Raw genomic sequence first — 16,919 nt, forward strand, 5'->3', positions numbered from 1 at the left:
AATAAGCAAAAATGGGATGCCACTATAGCTCACTTGGTTGAGCTGGAGATCCATATCACAAAAGGCTGCAGGAATCCTGGGCTTGATTCCTACATGTTGTTCCTCTTTGCTCTTTTCTTAGTTTCCTGTCTGCTCTGTACTGTCCCAGTCCAATAAAGTCTAAAAAATGCCCCAAAAAGAAAAAAGTCAAATCCTCACACTTTAAGGAGAGGAAACTAGAAAGCCTCTGGCACTTTTTTTTGTTTCTTTATTGTCTTAAATTTATATTCAGTATGGAAAAATGTGTAACTTAATTAAGGAGGTAATGTTAACTGTTAAAGACAGTGAAGTCTATAGCAAAACATTTGTGCACTAAGATTCACCTTTGAAGGTAAGGCAGACACTATTGCAGAAATGAGCACGCCGATAAAACACTCTTTTTGTTTGCCAGCAGCAGCAGCAAACGGCCTCTTATGGAAATGGTGGCAGGAGTCCAGTCTCCAGTCAGCTGGCTCTCCTGCTTTCTCTCTCTCTCCATCTGCAGCCTTTCTTTGAAACATGCTCTATAAACCTGTGAATGTTGGGTTTACATGTCAGCTCCATGCTGAGGGAGAAAAAAGTATTTGACTTTGGGTACAAATCGCTCATTAAACGCCAAAGAAGCGATGGCAGAACATGCTACTGCCATCTGTGTACTAAATGTGTATAAAACTTGAATGGCTGGCTTTGCTCATGTGGAAGTTGGCAAATATCATGTGAAAGTTACTTAAAATAGTTTTTTAGAGTTTGAACAAGTTATGTCCTGAGCAGATCCAAAGAACAGCTATTGGCAGATCTAGGTTTGTGTTCAGGGGTTCTTATTGGCGAAAGATGAATTTAGTCTTCATAGTCCTCTGCTGAATTCCTGTCGAAGTCATACTTGGGTGCGCTGCCATCACAAGTGAAACTGAGTTGATGGAGTTGGGCTTGGAGCTAAGAAATCTTGAACATAAGAGAGAGAAAACTTCACAGGGTTCAACAGAACCATTTTTTTAAGTTTAAAAAAAAAAAAAAAAAGAAGAAGTGTGGCATCGAATTGACTGCCCAGCTGCCAGCCTTTTTGGGCCATCGATGGCATTTCCACTGGTTGATTCTCAGATGAAGCAAATTGGCTACTTGGCCAATTTTTGTTGTATTTTTTTTTCCATACAGTACTAATAAATGTATTAATAAAAAATCCTGTGCAAAGTAAAATTATTTCTAAATTATATAACAGCATCCGGCGGTGTAAAAACGACAGCACTCTGTATATTAAAGCGAAGTGGGAAAAGGAGGGTAATTTGACAATTACAGAGAAGTGTTGCGTTCACGCATGCAAGATACATTGGGCTACCACTGGGTCTAACGTTTGGCGTGAATTTTGCTGGAAAAGCATTATGAGATTTTTCATTACCCCTGCTCAACAAAGATATCGAGGAATTGGTGATAAATGTTGGAGATGTGGGGGAGACGGCGCTAACGGCGCTAACGCTGTAAAGTTATTCGCCAGTATTGGTCTCTAATCCATGATCATTTACAAAATGTTTTTTCATTTGTTTTTCCTTCAACTTTTGAGACCATATTTTTGTGCAATGCACCAGTGGATAAACTGAATTCCAATGACAGAAGACTCCTGTATATCCTTCTGGCTGCAAGTAAAAAGCCTCTTACGAGAAGATGGCTTAAGCCTGAACCACCAACGATAGAAGACTGGATACATTCTGTACAAGAGATCTATACCATGGGGAAAAAGTGTCATTTTCTCTTAAACTTCAGAGGGATACCTTCTACGGAATATGGTCTAAATGGACAGACTATGTTAAGCATATGAGGTGTGATTTTGTGTATGATGTTACAACCCTGAGTACTACGTAAACCTACCTGCCCTGCTGCCTCCTAAACCTAGTTTTTTCTTTCTTTCTTCTTCTTTTCTTTTCTCTTCTTTTTCTGTCTTCTTTATTTTTCAATTATAAGTTAAAATGTGACAGCAAAGAAAGTGTAAAAAGGCAAACTACTGTTATGTTCAACAGCTGTCCCAATAAAAGAGATAATTATAAAAAAAAAATAAATAAAAAATCCTGGATCAGACTGTTGGAAAAGGCTACAATAAAAACTTTGCTGCAATAACCTCGAGAAGTTGTCGTTGTCGTTGTTGTTGTTGTTGTTAAGTGAAACGAGCTCCATAGTTCAGCCACGGTTTGTTTCAGGATTGGACCTAAAGTCTTTTTAAAGTAGACTTACAAATGTGACTGATAACCAATTATTCAGATGACGCCAATGAATGCTTGTCTGGTCTGCCATGGGTCTAGCCAACTAGTATTACTGAGGTACACCTCAGTGTGGCGTTGATGCTGCTGTAGTACACAAACACGGTGACATATCTTCTCTCCATTTGATTGCATCACATCAGTTTTAAGACTTGTATCCTGCCAGCTAATCTATAACTCATATCTTATCAATAATTTAAGATTATCAAACACTTTTTTTCAACAAGGACTTTTTAAAAATATTTAAATATAATCAGGTGTTTCAGATTACAGCTTACAATGTCAGATACATAGTGCTGTTTAAAAAGCGTTTAAGTAAATCTTGGCTCTGACTCTATATCAAGAATGTCAGAGTACTATGACTTCAGATCAGTGCCAAAAAAACGTATCACTGTCAACGTGGAACTTGTAGAGAACAAAGATGTGTGTGTTTAAAACAAATAAATAAAACGATGGTTACTTCATTCATTCATTCATTCATTCATTTGTAGGCGGGGCTTCTGTGCTCATAGACAGTTAAAGCCCAGACTACACACTCACATGCAGAGTATGCACTTCCTTGCCTTTCTCAAACATAATTAATTTGCACGGTAGCACAGTTGTGTATGTGCCTTAAAAACGTACACTTTAATCTAAATAATCTAAATAATGCTGTTACAGATGTCTGAATTAAAGCACAGATCTCTCAATATCCTAAACCAGGACCAACAAGAAGTAGTCAGCCTATAGGAAACTGTTGAATGTAAACAACAGTCGTGCCCCCTTTCCCTCCATATGAAGGAAGGTGCAGCAAGCCTCTATCTGAGCCTGGTTTTGTAGTGCAAGCACTGCTGCACCACTATCACTCATCTCAAAGCTGCAGTCCTCCTCTGAACTTGGGCTAGCAGTATTAGGGTAGATGGGTGGGGAAAAGTGACAGAGAGAGAGAGGCATTGCTGGCTGGTCAGCTACATGTACAGTGGGGCAAAAAAGTATTTAGTCAGCCACCGACTGTGCAAGTTCCCCCACCTAAAATGATGACAGAGGTCAGTAATTTGCACCAGAGGTACACTTCAACTGTGAGAGACAGAATGTGAAAAAACAATCCATGAATCCACATGATAGGATTTGTAAAGAATTTATTCGTAAATCAGGGTGGAAAATAAGTATTTGGTCAATAACAAAAATACAACTCAATACTTTGTAACATAACCTTTGTTGGCAATAACAGAGGTCAAACGTTTACTATAGGTCTTTACCAGGTTTGCACACACAGTAGCTGGTATTTTGGCCCATTCCTCCATGCAGATCTTCTCAAGAGCAGTGATGTTTTGGGGCTGTCGCCGAGCAACACGGACTTTCAACTCCCGCCACAGATTTTCTATGGGGTTGAGGTCTGGAGACTGGCTAGGCCACTCCAGGACTTTTAAATGCTTCTTACGGAGCCACTCCTTTGTTGCCCGGGCGGTGTGTTTTGGATCATTGTCATGTTGGAAGACCCAGCCTCGTTTCATCTTCAAAGTTCTCACTGATGGAAGGAGGTTTTGGCTCAAAATCTCACGATACATGGCCCCATTCATTCTGTCCTTAACACGGATCAGTCGTCCTGTCCCCTTGGCAGAAAAACAGCCCCATAGCATGATGTTTCCACCCCCATGCTTCACAGTAGGTATGGTGTTCTTGGGATGCAACTCAGTATTCTTCTTCCTCCAAACATGACGAGTTGAGTTTATACCAAAAAGTTCTACTTTGGTTTCATCTGACCACATGACATTCTCCCAATCCTCTGCTGTATCATCCATGTGCTCTCTGGCAAACTTCAGACGGGCCTGGACATGCACTGGCTTCAGCAGCGGAACACGTCTGGCACTGCAGGATTTGATTCCCTGCCGTTGTAGTGTGTTACTGATGGTGACCTTTGTTACTTTGGTCCCAGCTCTCTGCAGGTCATTCACCAGGTCCCCCCGTGTGGTTCTGGGATCTTTGCTCACCGTTCTCATGATCATTTTGACCCCACGGGATGAGATCTTGCGTGGAGCCCCAGATCGAGGGAGATTATCAGTGGTCTTGTATGTCTTCCATTTTCTGATGATTGCTCCCACAGTTGATTTTTTTCACACCAAGCTGCTTGCCTATTGTAGATTCACTCTTCCCAGTCTGGTGCAGGTCTACAATACTTTTCCTGGTGTCCTTCGAAAGCTCTTTGGTCTTGGCCATGGCGGAGTTTGGAGTCTGACTGTTTGAGGCTGTGGACAGGTGTCTTTTATACAGATGATGAGTTCAAACAGGTGCCATTCATACAGGTAACGAGTGGGGGACAGAAAAGCTTCTTACAGAAGACATTACAGGTCTGTGAGAGCCAGAGATTTTCCTTGTTTGAGGTGACCAAATACTTATTTTCCACCCTAATTTACGAATAAATTCTTTACAAATCCTACCATGTGAATTCATGGATTTATTTTTCACATTCTGTCTCTCACAGTTGAAGTGTACCTCTGGTACAAATTACTGACCTCTGTCATCATTTTAAGTGGGGGAACTTGCACAATCGGTGGCTGACTAAATACTTTTTTGCCCCACTGTAACTCATCAGTGCTTTCTGTGTTGAGCATCAGATTGATAGCTAACATCTAACCTTATAGCACAGCTCTCTAATATGTGATTTCATCTCCTAATTCACTTTTGTTTTTTATTTTACTACATGTTTAAAATATCTTTGCGCCAATATTTTTCAAAACAATGTTTGACACCTTTGGCTGTGCAATAATACCTCTGTTTGACAGCCATCCTACCAGCTATGTAAATTAAATTTTTGCTACTGGAACATAAAACAATTGTATGCAATTGATAACATTACTAGTCAAGTCTGATTTTAATAAAAGCTTAAAATTTTAACTTTTCACCTGGAACTTTTACTACCATCTTTGCTGATGTAGAGTTGTCCACTGATTGCTCTCATTGTGTCTCTGGCTTAGATAAATTTAAAGTAACTGATGGCTCACAGGGAATACTTGTAAATACCCTGACTTTATTATTTGATACTTTGGCCATGTTTAATTTGAGCATTTGAGAAATAACATAGCATAACAGGCCCACTTTAAACCCTGTATGAGTTTTTTTGCATGTGGTAGAGTCACCTTGCTTCTGTTTTATGACTGGCACTGACATTTCAAGAACTTGTTTATCAAGCCTCCTAGAGAGTGAAATGTGTCTTGACTGGCCCAAGACTCCTGCAGTGATGGATGTTTGGTGCTGCTTTTTGTAAAAGTACTTTGTCATATTTTGCTAATGAAGGAATAATCCGCTTTATCTGTTTGTATGGGAGCTGCAGTGCTAGTGATGAAACAAATATGTGCATGTTCTAGTTGATTTGGAAACTGAAGAATTTACACTGGAATTTCTCTTGAATACTATTATTTGGTGTCTGGGTTTATCTTTGCTATTTTTTCTTAAGGTATTGACTAGATTAGGTCATCTAATTATTTGTTAGTATACATATTTTCATAGACCTTGGATCTTGTTTGCATTAAATCCCAATATTGGATGTCCTGCTCTAAGGTGGAATTATTTTTAGTTGTTCCAGGAGTCAGGGTGACTCCTGCGAGTGATTCTGGGAGGGTTTATCCATCAGGTGACTGCTACTTTCTTTAAATCTGTCTGTAGTGTTGATACAAACTGGTGTCATGCGTTGACCTGCTGACTGGTTAAGTGGTTGTTGTGCCTGCAGGGCTAGCTGCCAGCTGATGGTGTGTACTGTTTTTGGAAGCTAAGAGCAAAGTAAAATCCAAACGGAGTAGCATGATGTTTGTTTAGCTGGCACTACTAATGGATGAAAAGGGACATGGAGAGAGAACAGACATAGAAGGATAAAGGGATGCAGTGTTTTCCTGAGAAGTGCTCTGATGGTGGGTGGAGGTATTGCAGGAATGCTGGTGGTCCAGCTTCTGGTTTAAAAAGTGCTTCATTCATATGATGATGATGTGCAGATTTGGGGGGGGGGAAGAAACTGTTCTAGTAATCAATCTTTTTAAATGTTCATTATTACTTTTTTATTACTTTTTTTTTATTACGTTTTTTGGTGATTGTGGACCAGCACTGTCAAAATTTAAACAAACAACAAAACGCAACACATGGCTATTTTTTCCAAGAAATCCCAACAAAGCAGGTGGACAACTCTATACAACACAAACATATATACCTGCATGTTATTAAACAAATATTATATTTGACAAACATTATTTTCATTTTCTACTTGAGTTTCTTGACCCTTTAGAAGAGATTGCAGAACTGTAGTTGAAAAGACAGTAGCTCATCCTGCTCTGTGGTATTTGAGTTTGCAGACTGATTAAACTGGGAAAGAATTCCTTCTCTCATACTGGTATGCATGGAAGAAATCTCAGCTCATATCCACAGTGCGTCACTCTGGAATCTTCTTTGTTGTGTCTTCATTTCAGAATGTTAAATCAGATAAAATGTCCAATCAACAAACTTAAATTCAGCCTTAAAACAGCCAGCTGGTCTGTTTTCTCCTCTCAGTGACCTGGTAATAAACTAATGGCTCATTCACTCACGCATTTGTTAATAGTTAGCCACTTATTAGTCATTATGGAAAGTTTTCAGGACAGTGAAATGGATGATGGCCAGTGTGGCTGATGCCTCACAGACTGCTTTGATTACTTCTGGGTAGATGCATGACGATATCAGAAATTTGATCCCAGTACTTCCTAAATTTGAATACCAAATTTAATCAAAGAAAGACTCAAAGTAGACACTACTTAGGAGTGTGCAAGTGAATACATAGTATTACAACATTCAGCCCAAGTAACCTCTTGTGTTATTTTCAAGAAAAAGACTGAAGGAGTAAAAATGGCGCTGTGACAGTATAATGTGAAGCTGGAGCTGGTTGACACACAAATGGTGAATGATTCATTTTAGGATTGTTTAAAAACAACAACAAAAACAACCTTTAATAGATCAGCAACACGGTGCACATCTGAGCATCCTGGTTCGTGACCAGATGACCCCCATAGATACATGGATGTAAAGGGGGGACAAAGGTTTACTAAGATTTATTTCAAAGATTTAGTGACATAATTATTTTGCAGATTTAGATTTTTAACATAGTGGCATTAGTATAGTGGCTCTATGGTGTAGTGTTTAACACATTTGCCTTGTACACAAAAGGTTCCTGGTTTGAGAACAAGACACAAACAACTGAGAGTGTTATCTTCTGAGGGCCAAAGAGTGTAAAAAATCAGTCTACGCAAGTGCAGATCGAAGTGCAACCCCTTGTGAATAAAGGAGGAGCCAAAAGCAGTTCTACGTTCCTCACTTTACCCGCCACTTCCCACATGTGGGATTGTGGCATTTTATATTGATATAAAACTTTTTTTGGCATATTTTTTTTCTTCATGAAACTCTTGCTGCGATTTTCTTTTTATCCCTGCTGTGCTCTGTGTATATGACTTTGGCATCGTTTTACTCACCATGTCTGCTGCTTCTGTGCTCTGCTTTATTGTTACTTCCTGGTTGTGTGACATGTCGTAATATATGTTGTGAAACAAGTCCACGTCTCAGGTGCTCTATGAGAAATCAGGCGTCACAGTCAGCAGACTGAACTCGCTGTCTGCAGCTCACAGGTGGATGATGTCATGGTTTCTCTGTGTATGTGCGTGAGAATGTAAGTCTGCGAGAGCCATATGTGACGCATAGTGTGTGTGTGTGTGTGTGTGTGTGTGTGCGTGTGTGTGCGGTGTTGCTGGGTGAAAAGCTCTATAGTTAGGTCCCTCCCTCCCCATCTCCAGGTTACCATGGGGACAGGAGGTAACTGTGTGTGTGTGTGTGTGTGTGTGTGTGTGTGTGTGTGTGTGTGTGTGTTAGTGTATAGCTATCATGAGGTGTGAATTGCTAGCTTTTCGTTTCACACTGCAGTGGGATAAACAGCGAAGTGAGCCAGTCAGCCTCAGCCTCTCTCTCTCTCCGTGGCTTGTTTTTTGCTGTTTCCTCCTTCAGTCCCTCCTTCCTCTCTCTCTGGTAGGACAGAGCGTTTCAAGTCATGACGGAGAGCTGAAAGCTGATGAATGAAACTCCTGGAACAACAGGCAAAAAGGCCCCGGGCATCCAGATCAGATCGTTATCTGTGTGTGTGTGTGTGTGTGTGTGTGTGTGTAATTTTTGCTGTGTCTGTGTTACCTTTATCTGTGTGTGCTCGTTTGTGTTTCAATTTTAGCTGTTAATATCTGTGTTTGCTCTAATTTGTGTTTTGTTTTGACTGGTTGTTTCCTGTCTGATATCAATCAAGATATTCTGCATGGGTTTCCTGAATCATATGAACGAACATGATTTTGGCTTCTTGTTTATGGTTTACCATCATGGGTGTTCTCTGTGTATATAGACTGTATATAAAAGATGGATAACAGGGAGAAGCCTGAATTTTCTCAAAACATCGACCTCTGCTTGTCACAAACCCTCGCTTGTGACATCTGATTATAAAATGCCAAAATGGTGATGATGAAAACAGTCATCTTAAAGCTTTGAAACAGGACTGCGGGAGTCCCTGGGTGATTTCAGAGTAGCTATGTCTGTCTGTTTGTGGGCCTGGTGGGTGTCAACCTGCACGATTTATAAGGCGTGTGGTCTAAAGTATGACATTTTTGTAATGGTTAGCAGAGGATGACATCTCTGATTTGTGAAAGACATGAGATATGAGCCTCCAAACTTTTTTGCCCTTCAGGATAGGGCTGTGCGATATGACAAAAATCTCATATCCCGATATAAGACATTTACTGACAACGATATAAATCACAAAAATGTAATATTTTCTGTAAATTCTGTGAATCTCGGGCAACTCGATTTGCGTGAAGTTTTTCTTCTCATCCGTAAACTCTCTGCATACTCTTTCCCGTGATTCAGTTTATTTTAAAAAGCCTCAGCAGGATCTTGAGCTTTATTGTGAAAGGTTTACGTGGAAAACAAACAAGCGGACTTGTTACCTTGTTTTACACTCATTGTTGCTAACGACAACACGTAAAAACAGGCGCTTGTCCGTCCGTAGTGTGGTTATATTAAATATAAGAGAAAGAGAGAACTTTAAGAAATTAATAAAGCCACTACAGTGACCATCAAAACGATGAAAAAATATTGCTGTAAAGAGTTTATTTTACGACGCCACAAAACAAACGATATACGTTTTTATATCGTCATCCAATATATATCGTTATATCGAACATCCCTCCTTCAGGGGCAAAAAAATCTGTAATCAATGTGCATGGATGCAAATCGGTTGATATTAGAGATGGCACGATACCACTTTTTTATGTCTGATACTGATATCATAAATTTGGATATCTACCGATACCGATATGAATCCGATATAGTGTATTTTTTTAATCAATAAAACAGTTTTTTAAATATTTTGCTGCATTTTGTATAAGTTCATACTCAAGTTTTAAAAAACAAAACAATAAAGCTATTCTGTTATATCTGTATGCAAAAAATACACTGCACCCAAAATATTTCATAGTTCAGCAATACTGATCAATCTAATAAACTTAAGCCTACACCATCCTTCCTATTCTGGTATTTTAAAGAGTACTTAGCGGAAATATTAAACAACCTAACTAATAGGTTAAAAAATAAATACATACATAAATAAATGAATAGGGAACCCCCCCCCCCCCCCCCCCCCCCGCCTTGTGATGCTTAATCGACGTAATCTACTTTAATTTAATGCACGTGTAAAATAAAAAATAAATGTTAAAAAAAAATTGCACAGAAATCAATTATTTTTCTACAATAATTAAATAGATTCAACATCTTTCTTCAACAGAATTGCAGACTGCACAGATGGTACCTTCCCAAAGGTAAAAGTACTATAGCTTACTAGGGTATATATTAGACTTAATAGTTACTATATTTAGTAATAGACTTCTATACATTTTACATCAGATTAAAACTTTGGGTGTAAGATTCAGATAATTATTTATCAAAAGCTAGACATTTTAAATGAGAATAAGAAAGAAAAGTATTTCTTTCCCCCTTTCCCTGTTAACGCCCTACCTGCCCCCCTGGCAAAACCTTGCTAGACCTGCCCCTGCACAGTTACCAGCCGTCAGCTACGTAGAAAAGGATCCTGGTGTAGAAAGCAATATTAAATAAATTCTAACAACAGCTTATCAAGCATAAACATGCAAAGTGGGCCAAAAACAGACAAGAGAGACGGGACTCGCGACTGAAAAGCCGATCAGCTGATCATTGATTAGTTTCATGATTGAAGTAGCAGCAGGAGAGGGAGGGGGAGAGAATGAGAGGCAGTCATAAGCTTAACGTGGGAATGCTTTATGAACATTCAGAGATGAACTTACACACTTGCTTTACTTCTCTCTGGGATAACGTTCTCAGAGATGAAATTCCGGTTTGGTAGCGAGGCTCCAAATGCTCAACCAGACCGTCGAGAGGTCTCACACGCCACAGCCGCTGTACCACGTGACGCATACTGCTCCGATGTGCTAAAGTTATAAGCTGAGTTCTGCCATGTCGCAAGTTTTGTGAAGTGCTTTTGTGATATTTAATGGATCGGATTACAGTTTTTATTTCTCTCCGATAGCCGATCCAGTAATTTAGGTCAGTATTGGACCGATACCGATACGTAATGTCGGATCGGTCTATCTCTAGTTGATATGACATCTGGTCTGATGAAAATTGTGTCCTGACTATTTCACAAAGTACCGTGAGACTTACTAAACACAACATGCTATTGGCTGTGGTTCCCATTACCCTCTACTTTGTGATTGACATACAAGAATCCAGTGTCCCTCACTCTTCACCTCTGGTTTAAAACAAAAAGATGTTGATGGCAAATAATGCTCATTGTGAGGTTTTACAGTGGGAATTTACAAACCAAGATGAGTTCCTCTTTCTCCCCTGAAAAATAAAACCTTGTGCCTATGCCTCACCAGGGTCATCTCTGGGTAGCTGCTGTGCTTGTACCATATTTTTCAGACTATAAGGTGCACTTATAATCCTTTAATTTTCTCAAAAATCAACAGTGCGCCTTTTAATCCGGTGCACCTTATGTATGAATCCTGGTTGTGCTTATTGACCTCGAACCAATTTTATGTGGTACACGGCGCTCGCTATTTTCCACCTAAACATGATTTCTGAAAAAATTAAAACGTACAGCACTGCTACCACTTCCAACATAAATGAAGACAGAAAACTAAACAGGAGTGTATTTTGTAGGGTTACTGAAGTTGGGCTAGCTGGCATGTAATGATGTGCTTCGTGATCGCTAGCGACACATCTATGTTAGCATAACATAAACACAGTGAAGCTGCAGGATGAACGCTAACTTCTTTCTAGTCAATAAAAGTTAACGCGAAGGTTCCCAATGGTAAGGGACAAATGCAATCGCATTGCAGGATGCTGTAAACGGACCAAACTTCAGTCAGGAGAACAACTGAGATAATCCATCCACATTATGAGGTTAGTCATTAATATACTGCAACAACATAGAATAGAGCAGCTGTGAGAGAATTCAACATTAATGAATCAATGGTACGGAAGTGGAGGAAGCAAGAAGAATGGGTTGAGTAAATTTTGACTTATCTGACTGTTTTGTTTCGCTTAATGTGCCCTATAATCCGGTGCGCCTTATAGTCCAAAAAATACGGTAATACAACATTGTAAAATCTGTGTATTACAAGGAGGTAGACTGCAGCCATCGATGGTGACAGGTGGCTCTGTAACTGTGAGGCTATGTTGTGGTTGGGTGACATGAATAATTAGGTAAACAAAGCAGAATATTTTTTTTGGTGCCGTCTAACCCCACGTTGCTCCAGGGGAGTTCATGTCAAAAGTTTCAGTTTTATGTTCTGGTGAAATTCATTGGACGGGGGTCAGATCATTTTGTGTGTGTTTTTGCTTTCTTTTTGTTTTTTGGATACACCAAGTATTTAGCTTTGTATTGTACATGTTTTTATCAGTTTGAGGCCTGGTCATTTGTAGTGCATTTTTATTTTATATTGGTTGTTTTTGTTGGTGAATAGCAAACAGTGTCCAGGTTCCAGAGGGTGTAGTTGGTAACATGTTAAATCCTACCACTGGTGAAAACAAGGAAATAGTTTATGCAGACATTTCTTTTCCAAAAATATACTATTTAATTGGCTTTGATTACTGATAAATACTTAATATTTGTTTGACAATATGAAAATCATACTACCAAAAGGTTGTGAAATATAATTTCTGCCATTATGAGCCGTAGCTTCATATTTCCTGTCATAATTTATTTCTCTTTTAATCTGGGGATCTATTTTAACTCGACTCTTCTTCAATTTAGAGTTTTCTGTTCATGTTTGTTTATAAGTGTCAGTTTTCTTCACATGGTTGTGACCTGTTGTTTTGCATGTTTCAGTTCTACCTGCAAGACACTAAAAGCAGCAATGGGACATTCATCAACAGCCAGAGGTTGAGTCGTGGCTCGGAGGAGAGTCCGCCCTGTGAGGTCCTCTCCGGCGACATCATCCAGTTTGGCGTCGACGTCACTGAGAACACACGCAAAGGTACAAAGATCACATGTGGAATATGATGACATACAGTGATGTATTATGGGGCAAAGCACATATTTTATGCTTCTCAGTCAGCATACATAATGGACAGAGGATTTTTCCTTACTCTTATAGTTAATAATGCACACATGTCAAGTAATCACACTTGACTAACCTTCAAGGATGGCTCTGGGCTCATTTAGCTTTGGTCATATGAGCTAATGCATACATACACACCAGAGAGCGCATATTAAGGTCAGATTTTCAGCTCTACTTAAGCCATTTTCATACTGGAGTTCCAACAGGCATTAAACTTCTGTCAGAGGTTATGAAAAAAAAGACTGATCTATGCCTTTTTACAGATTTTAGAAGATTATATCAAGTTAAATTATATAATAAAAAATATACAGTTTGTTTTACCAGAAGAGACTCATAACTACTTTAATTTATCAGCAATATGAAAATAAGTCACTAGGGTCTAGAAACACGTTTTTGTTTTCACATCCTGGATTTGCGCCAGTGCATGCATGACAAGCCCGATAGCTTTAGAGAAGTGTGTTCTGGGAACTGTTGTTATGCATTAAAAAAATAAGCAAAACGACAAAAAGCTGTGTCTAAACAAATTTAGTCTCTGTATACTGGAAATAGGATATGTATTTATTCTATTAACACTACCCCTTCACAACAATAGTTGTCTTAAGTTGCTTTGTACTATAAGAACCCCATCAATTATGAGAAAGAGAACACCAACAATCAAATGATCCCCTACAAGAGCGAGGAGGAAGAAATCTCTTTTAACAGGAAGAGACCTCAAACAGAACCAGACTTGGGGAGGGGCAGGATCTTCTGTGGCCAGTTGTGGGGTGAGAGGAGGGAAAAGAGAAAACGGACAAGAATAGAGATGATAGTGGCATGTTATCGTACAGTTAGTGAAAAGACGGGAGTAAAGAAGAAATGCTCAGTGCATCATGGGAAGTCCCCCAGCCACCTGAGTCTGTCGCATAACTAAGGCATGGTTCAGGATGACCTGATCTAAAAATCCCAGTCCCTCCATGTGACTCCCTCTTTTCTGTCCATCTGTGTGCCTCTGCACACAGTCAGCTCACATGCTGATCCAGGCACTACAGCACGTGTGCTTTTATTTAGCTCAAAACAAACCACTTCTTTGTTGTGACACACAGGACACAAGCTTGACCTGGTAGCAGTTACTGTTTATGGCAATATTTTATTTTTTTCACCGTTTTGATGGTCACTGTAGTGGCTATATTAATTTCTTAAAGTTCTCTCTTTCTCTTATATTTAATATAACCACACTATGGACGGACAAGCGCCTGTTTTTGTAAATATGTAAGAAAAATTGTCTGTTTCTGTTCTGTGTCCTGTGTACTGTTTGTTGTATGTGTGTCTTTCTGGCTGCTGTTACAACCAAATTTCCCCTTGTGGGACAATTAAAGGATTATTCTATTCTATTCTATTCTACACGTTGTCGTTAACAACAGCGACGGCAAAACCATTGCGTGTCTGCTTGTTTATTTTCCACATAAACCTTTCAGAATAAAGCTCAAGATCCTGTTGAGACTTTTTAAAATAAACTGAATCACGTGAAAGAGTATGCATAGTGTTTACGGATGAGAAGCAAAAAAGAGCCATCAGGTGCTAAAAAATAAACCTTAGATTCAAACGTTAGAACAGGCTTTTCCCCGCAGCATGCCGTGTAATAAATACTCACAAAGAAAATGGCGGCCATTACAACTTATGTCTAAAAATGTATAGTTTCATGCATTGGTTAAAACATTCGACTCCATGTACACGACGCCCAGCTGAAAACACTTCACGCAAGTCAAGCTGCCCGAGATTCACAGAATTTTCAGAAAGTGTAACATTTTTGTGATTTATATCGTTATCAGGATGATAGAGGTCTTATATCGGGATATGAGATTTTGGTCATATCGCACAGCCCCAGAAAGAAGCAACATACGCTCAAACACTCAGGCACTGACTCACCATGTGTTTGACAATCTGTGGAATAATCTTCAACAGGGCTGAAGGTAGTGGTAATACAACAGCTCTGCAGCTACTGGTGAAAAAATTGCCTTTTACTCGTGAGCTACTGGTGATTACTCTGAACCATACCTAATTATATCAGAAAACCTTCAATAATATGAAATTTGATACCTCATAGGATTTGTTAATATGGGCCAGAAAGGCAGAAATCTTTTCCTTAAAAATTAGGAACTTTGACACATAGTCAGCCCGGGATGCATGTTTGACATGGATTCTCTAGAGTCTCTATATTCGCTGATGATCCAGGACTTTGTATATGTAAACATTCTGCTCTGTTTTATTTCGTTTTCTTCATATGAACAATATTGAAGTGTCTTTTCTCTTTTTGTCTGCAGTCACCCATGGCTGCATCGTGTCAACAATCAAACTCTTCCTACCTGATGGGATGGAGGCACGCCGACGAAGCGAGTAAGCACCACTCACATTGATCCATGAAGATTTGTTTATGTAGTAATAACAGACTATATTTTTTAACAAAGCTTTCTACAGTTTCTACACTACACATTCTTCTGAAAAATTGGGATTTATTGCTGCTCATTAAAGCAAAAGTATACTGATACAGACTTAACCAGATGTTGTTGCTGATTTAATGGTTGTCTGGTTAAGGTTAAATGCTTTCTCTCTCTCTCACTCACACACACACACACACACACACACACACACACACACACACACACACACACACACACACACACACACACACACACACACACACACTTTCTGCTTGTGTAGTGATGTGATTATTATCAGTCTAGTTGACGATGAGGGCAGTTAATGAGCTGAGGATAAGGGTCTGCGAGTGTGTGTTAATAATTCTGGCCTGTGTAATAACCTTTTGAATCAACTGTTCATTTGAGTTTTAGGGTCCCCCCCCCCCATTTTTCTTATATTGACTCATGCTGAGTGTTTACATGTGTCTTTGCTTTTCTTTGTGTGTGTTTGTGTTAAATGGGCTGTAGCTGACCAGCCGCTGACCCAGCATGGAACTTCCTACTGTACTCAGAGTCCCACTTGCGTGTCTGTGTGTTTGTAATTGGCTGGACATTAGTGTTACTGGGGCTCAGTGCTGTGTTGGGCAGTGCCATATGCTGCCATGCTGCTCAGCTTCCAGTCTGGTAAACCCATCAGCCACGCTGACCGGAGTCTTGGGTCTGGTTTGTTCATGCTGTCTGTGCTAGAAAACAAAAAGCTGGGTTGCAAAACTAAAGGACACCAAGAATTAGTTGTTAACAGTATGAAAACATTCACAAATAATTCAAACAAGCCCAATCTAATGATCGACTATTGTTCCTAAAAATGTGTGTGTTTGAGATCTATTTGTAACTGTTAATCACGTTCTTCAGGAATCAAACTGTATTTTACATGTTGCTAAAATGTGCGGCACTTTCATGTTGTCACACGTGCAGGACTTTAAGATTAGTTTGCCAAGTCTAGCTAATGTTAGCAGTGCTAGCACTTCCTTCCACACAGAGGACCGGAAAACACTGCTGTGGTCAAGTGGTTTTATTTCAGTTTGCTCTGACACTGAACTTCTTGTCACTGAAAGAGAGGGGCTCCTACCTTGTGCCATGTGGCTACATAACGTGTCACCTCTGGTAGTTAACTGGTTTTCTACTTAGTATAATATGAATATTTTGTTTAAGTAACCACGTAGCATTACTACTGACAACTACTGAAATCAAATGTTTAAATCTCTAGATGACAGGCCACACACTTGTCTAATGAATAAAGCTGAGGTCTTGGGATGCATTTAGAGCTTACTTTGACTGTTTATCCAAATTTGGACATTGTGTGATACATTTTTCCCAACCTGGAAAGACGGCTTTTCATTTACAACTGCTTTTTGTCACAAACAAAGCTTCACAAAGTGAAGATTCTGATGCACAACTAGGAAGTGAAATCAATAAGAATTGGAATATAAAAATAACCTGGATGGAATAATCCATTAAGACATTTGTGAGACATCAGATATTAGTTACCAGGATTCTGATTTGAAATTATGAGTAATTTTGCTTTTTGAACAAGTGATCATCAGTCACTTTCTGGTTTCTAGTATGTCTTTGCACAG

The 16,919-nt window shown here is 39.3% G+C and overlaps 1 protein-coding gene across 5 annotated transcripts in view; it reads left to right on the forward strand.

Annotated features, from left to right (window-relative positions):
* slmapa (sarcolemma associated protein a) overlaps positions 1–16,919 on the forward strand; it is an 89,819-nt gene that overhangs the window by 18,686 nt on the left and 54,214 nt on the right. For all 5 annotated transcript variants that reach the window (XM_080890591.1, XM_080890590.1, XM_080890592.1 and 2 more), the window contains exons 2-3: positions 12,655–12,802; positions 15,187–15,259. In XM_080890591.1, the coding sequence (XP_080746717.1) occupies positions 12,655–12,802; positions 15,187–15,259 (221 nt within the window). The remainder of the gene's footprint in view (positions 1–12,654; positions 12,803–15,186; positions 15,260–16,919) is intronic.

The sequence above is a fragment of the Rhamphochromis sp. 'chilingali' genome (genome assembly GCF_963969265.1).
Source record: "Rhamphochromis sp. 'chilingali' genome assembly, chromosome: 9".
Lineage (NCBI taxonomy): Eukaryota > Metazoa > Chordata > Actinopteri > Cichliformes > Cichlidae > Rhamphochromis > Rhamphochromis sp. 'chilingali'.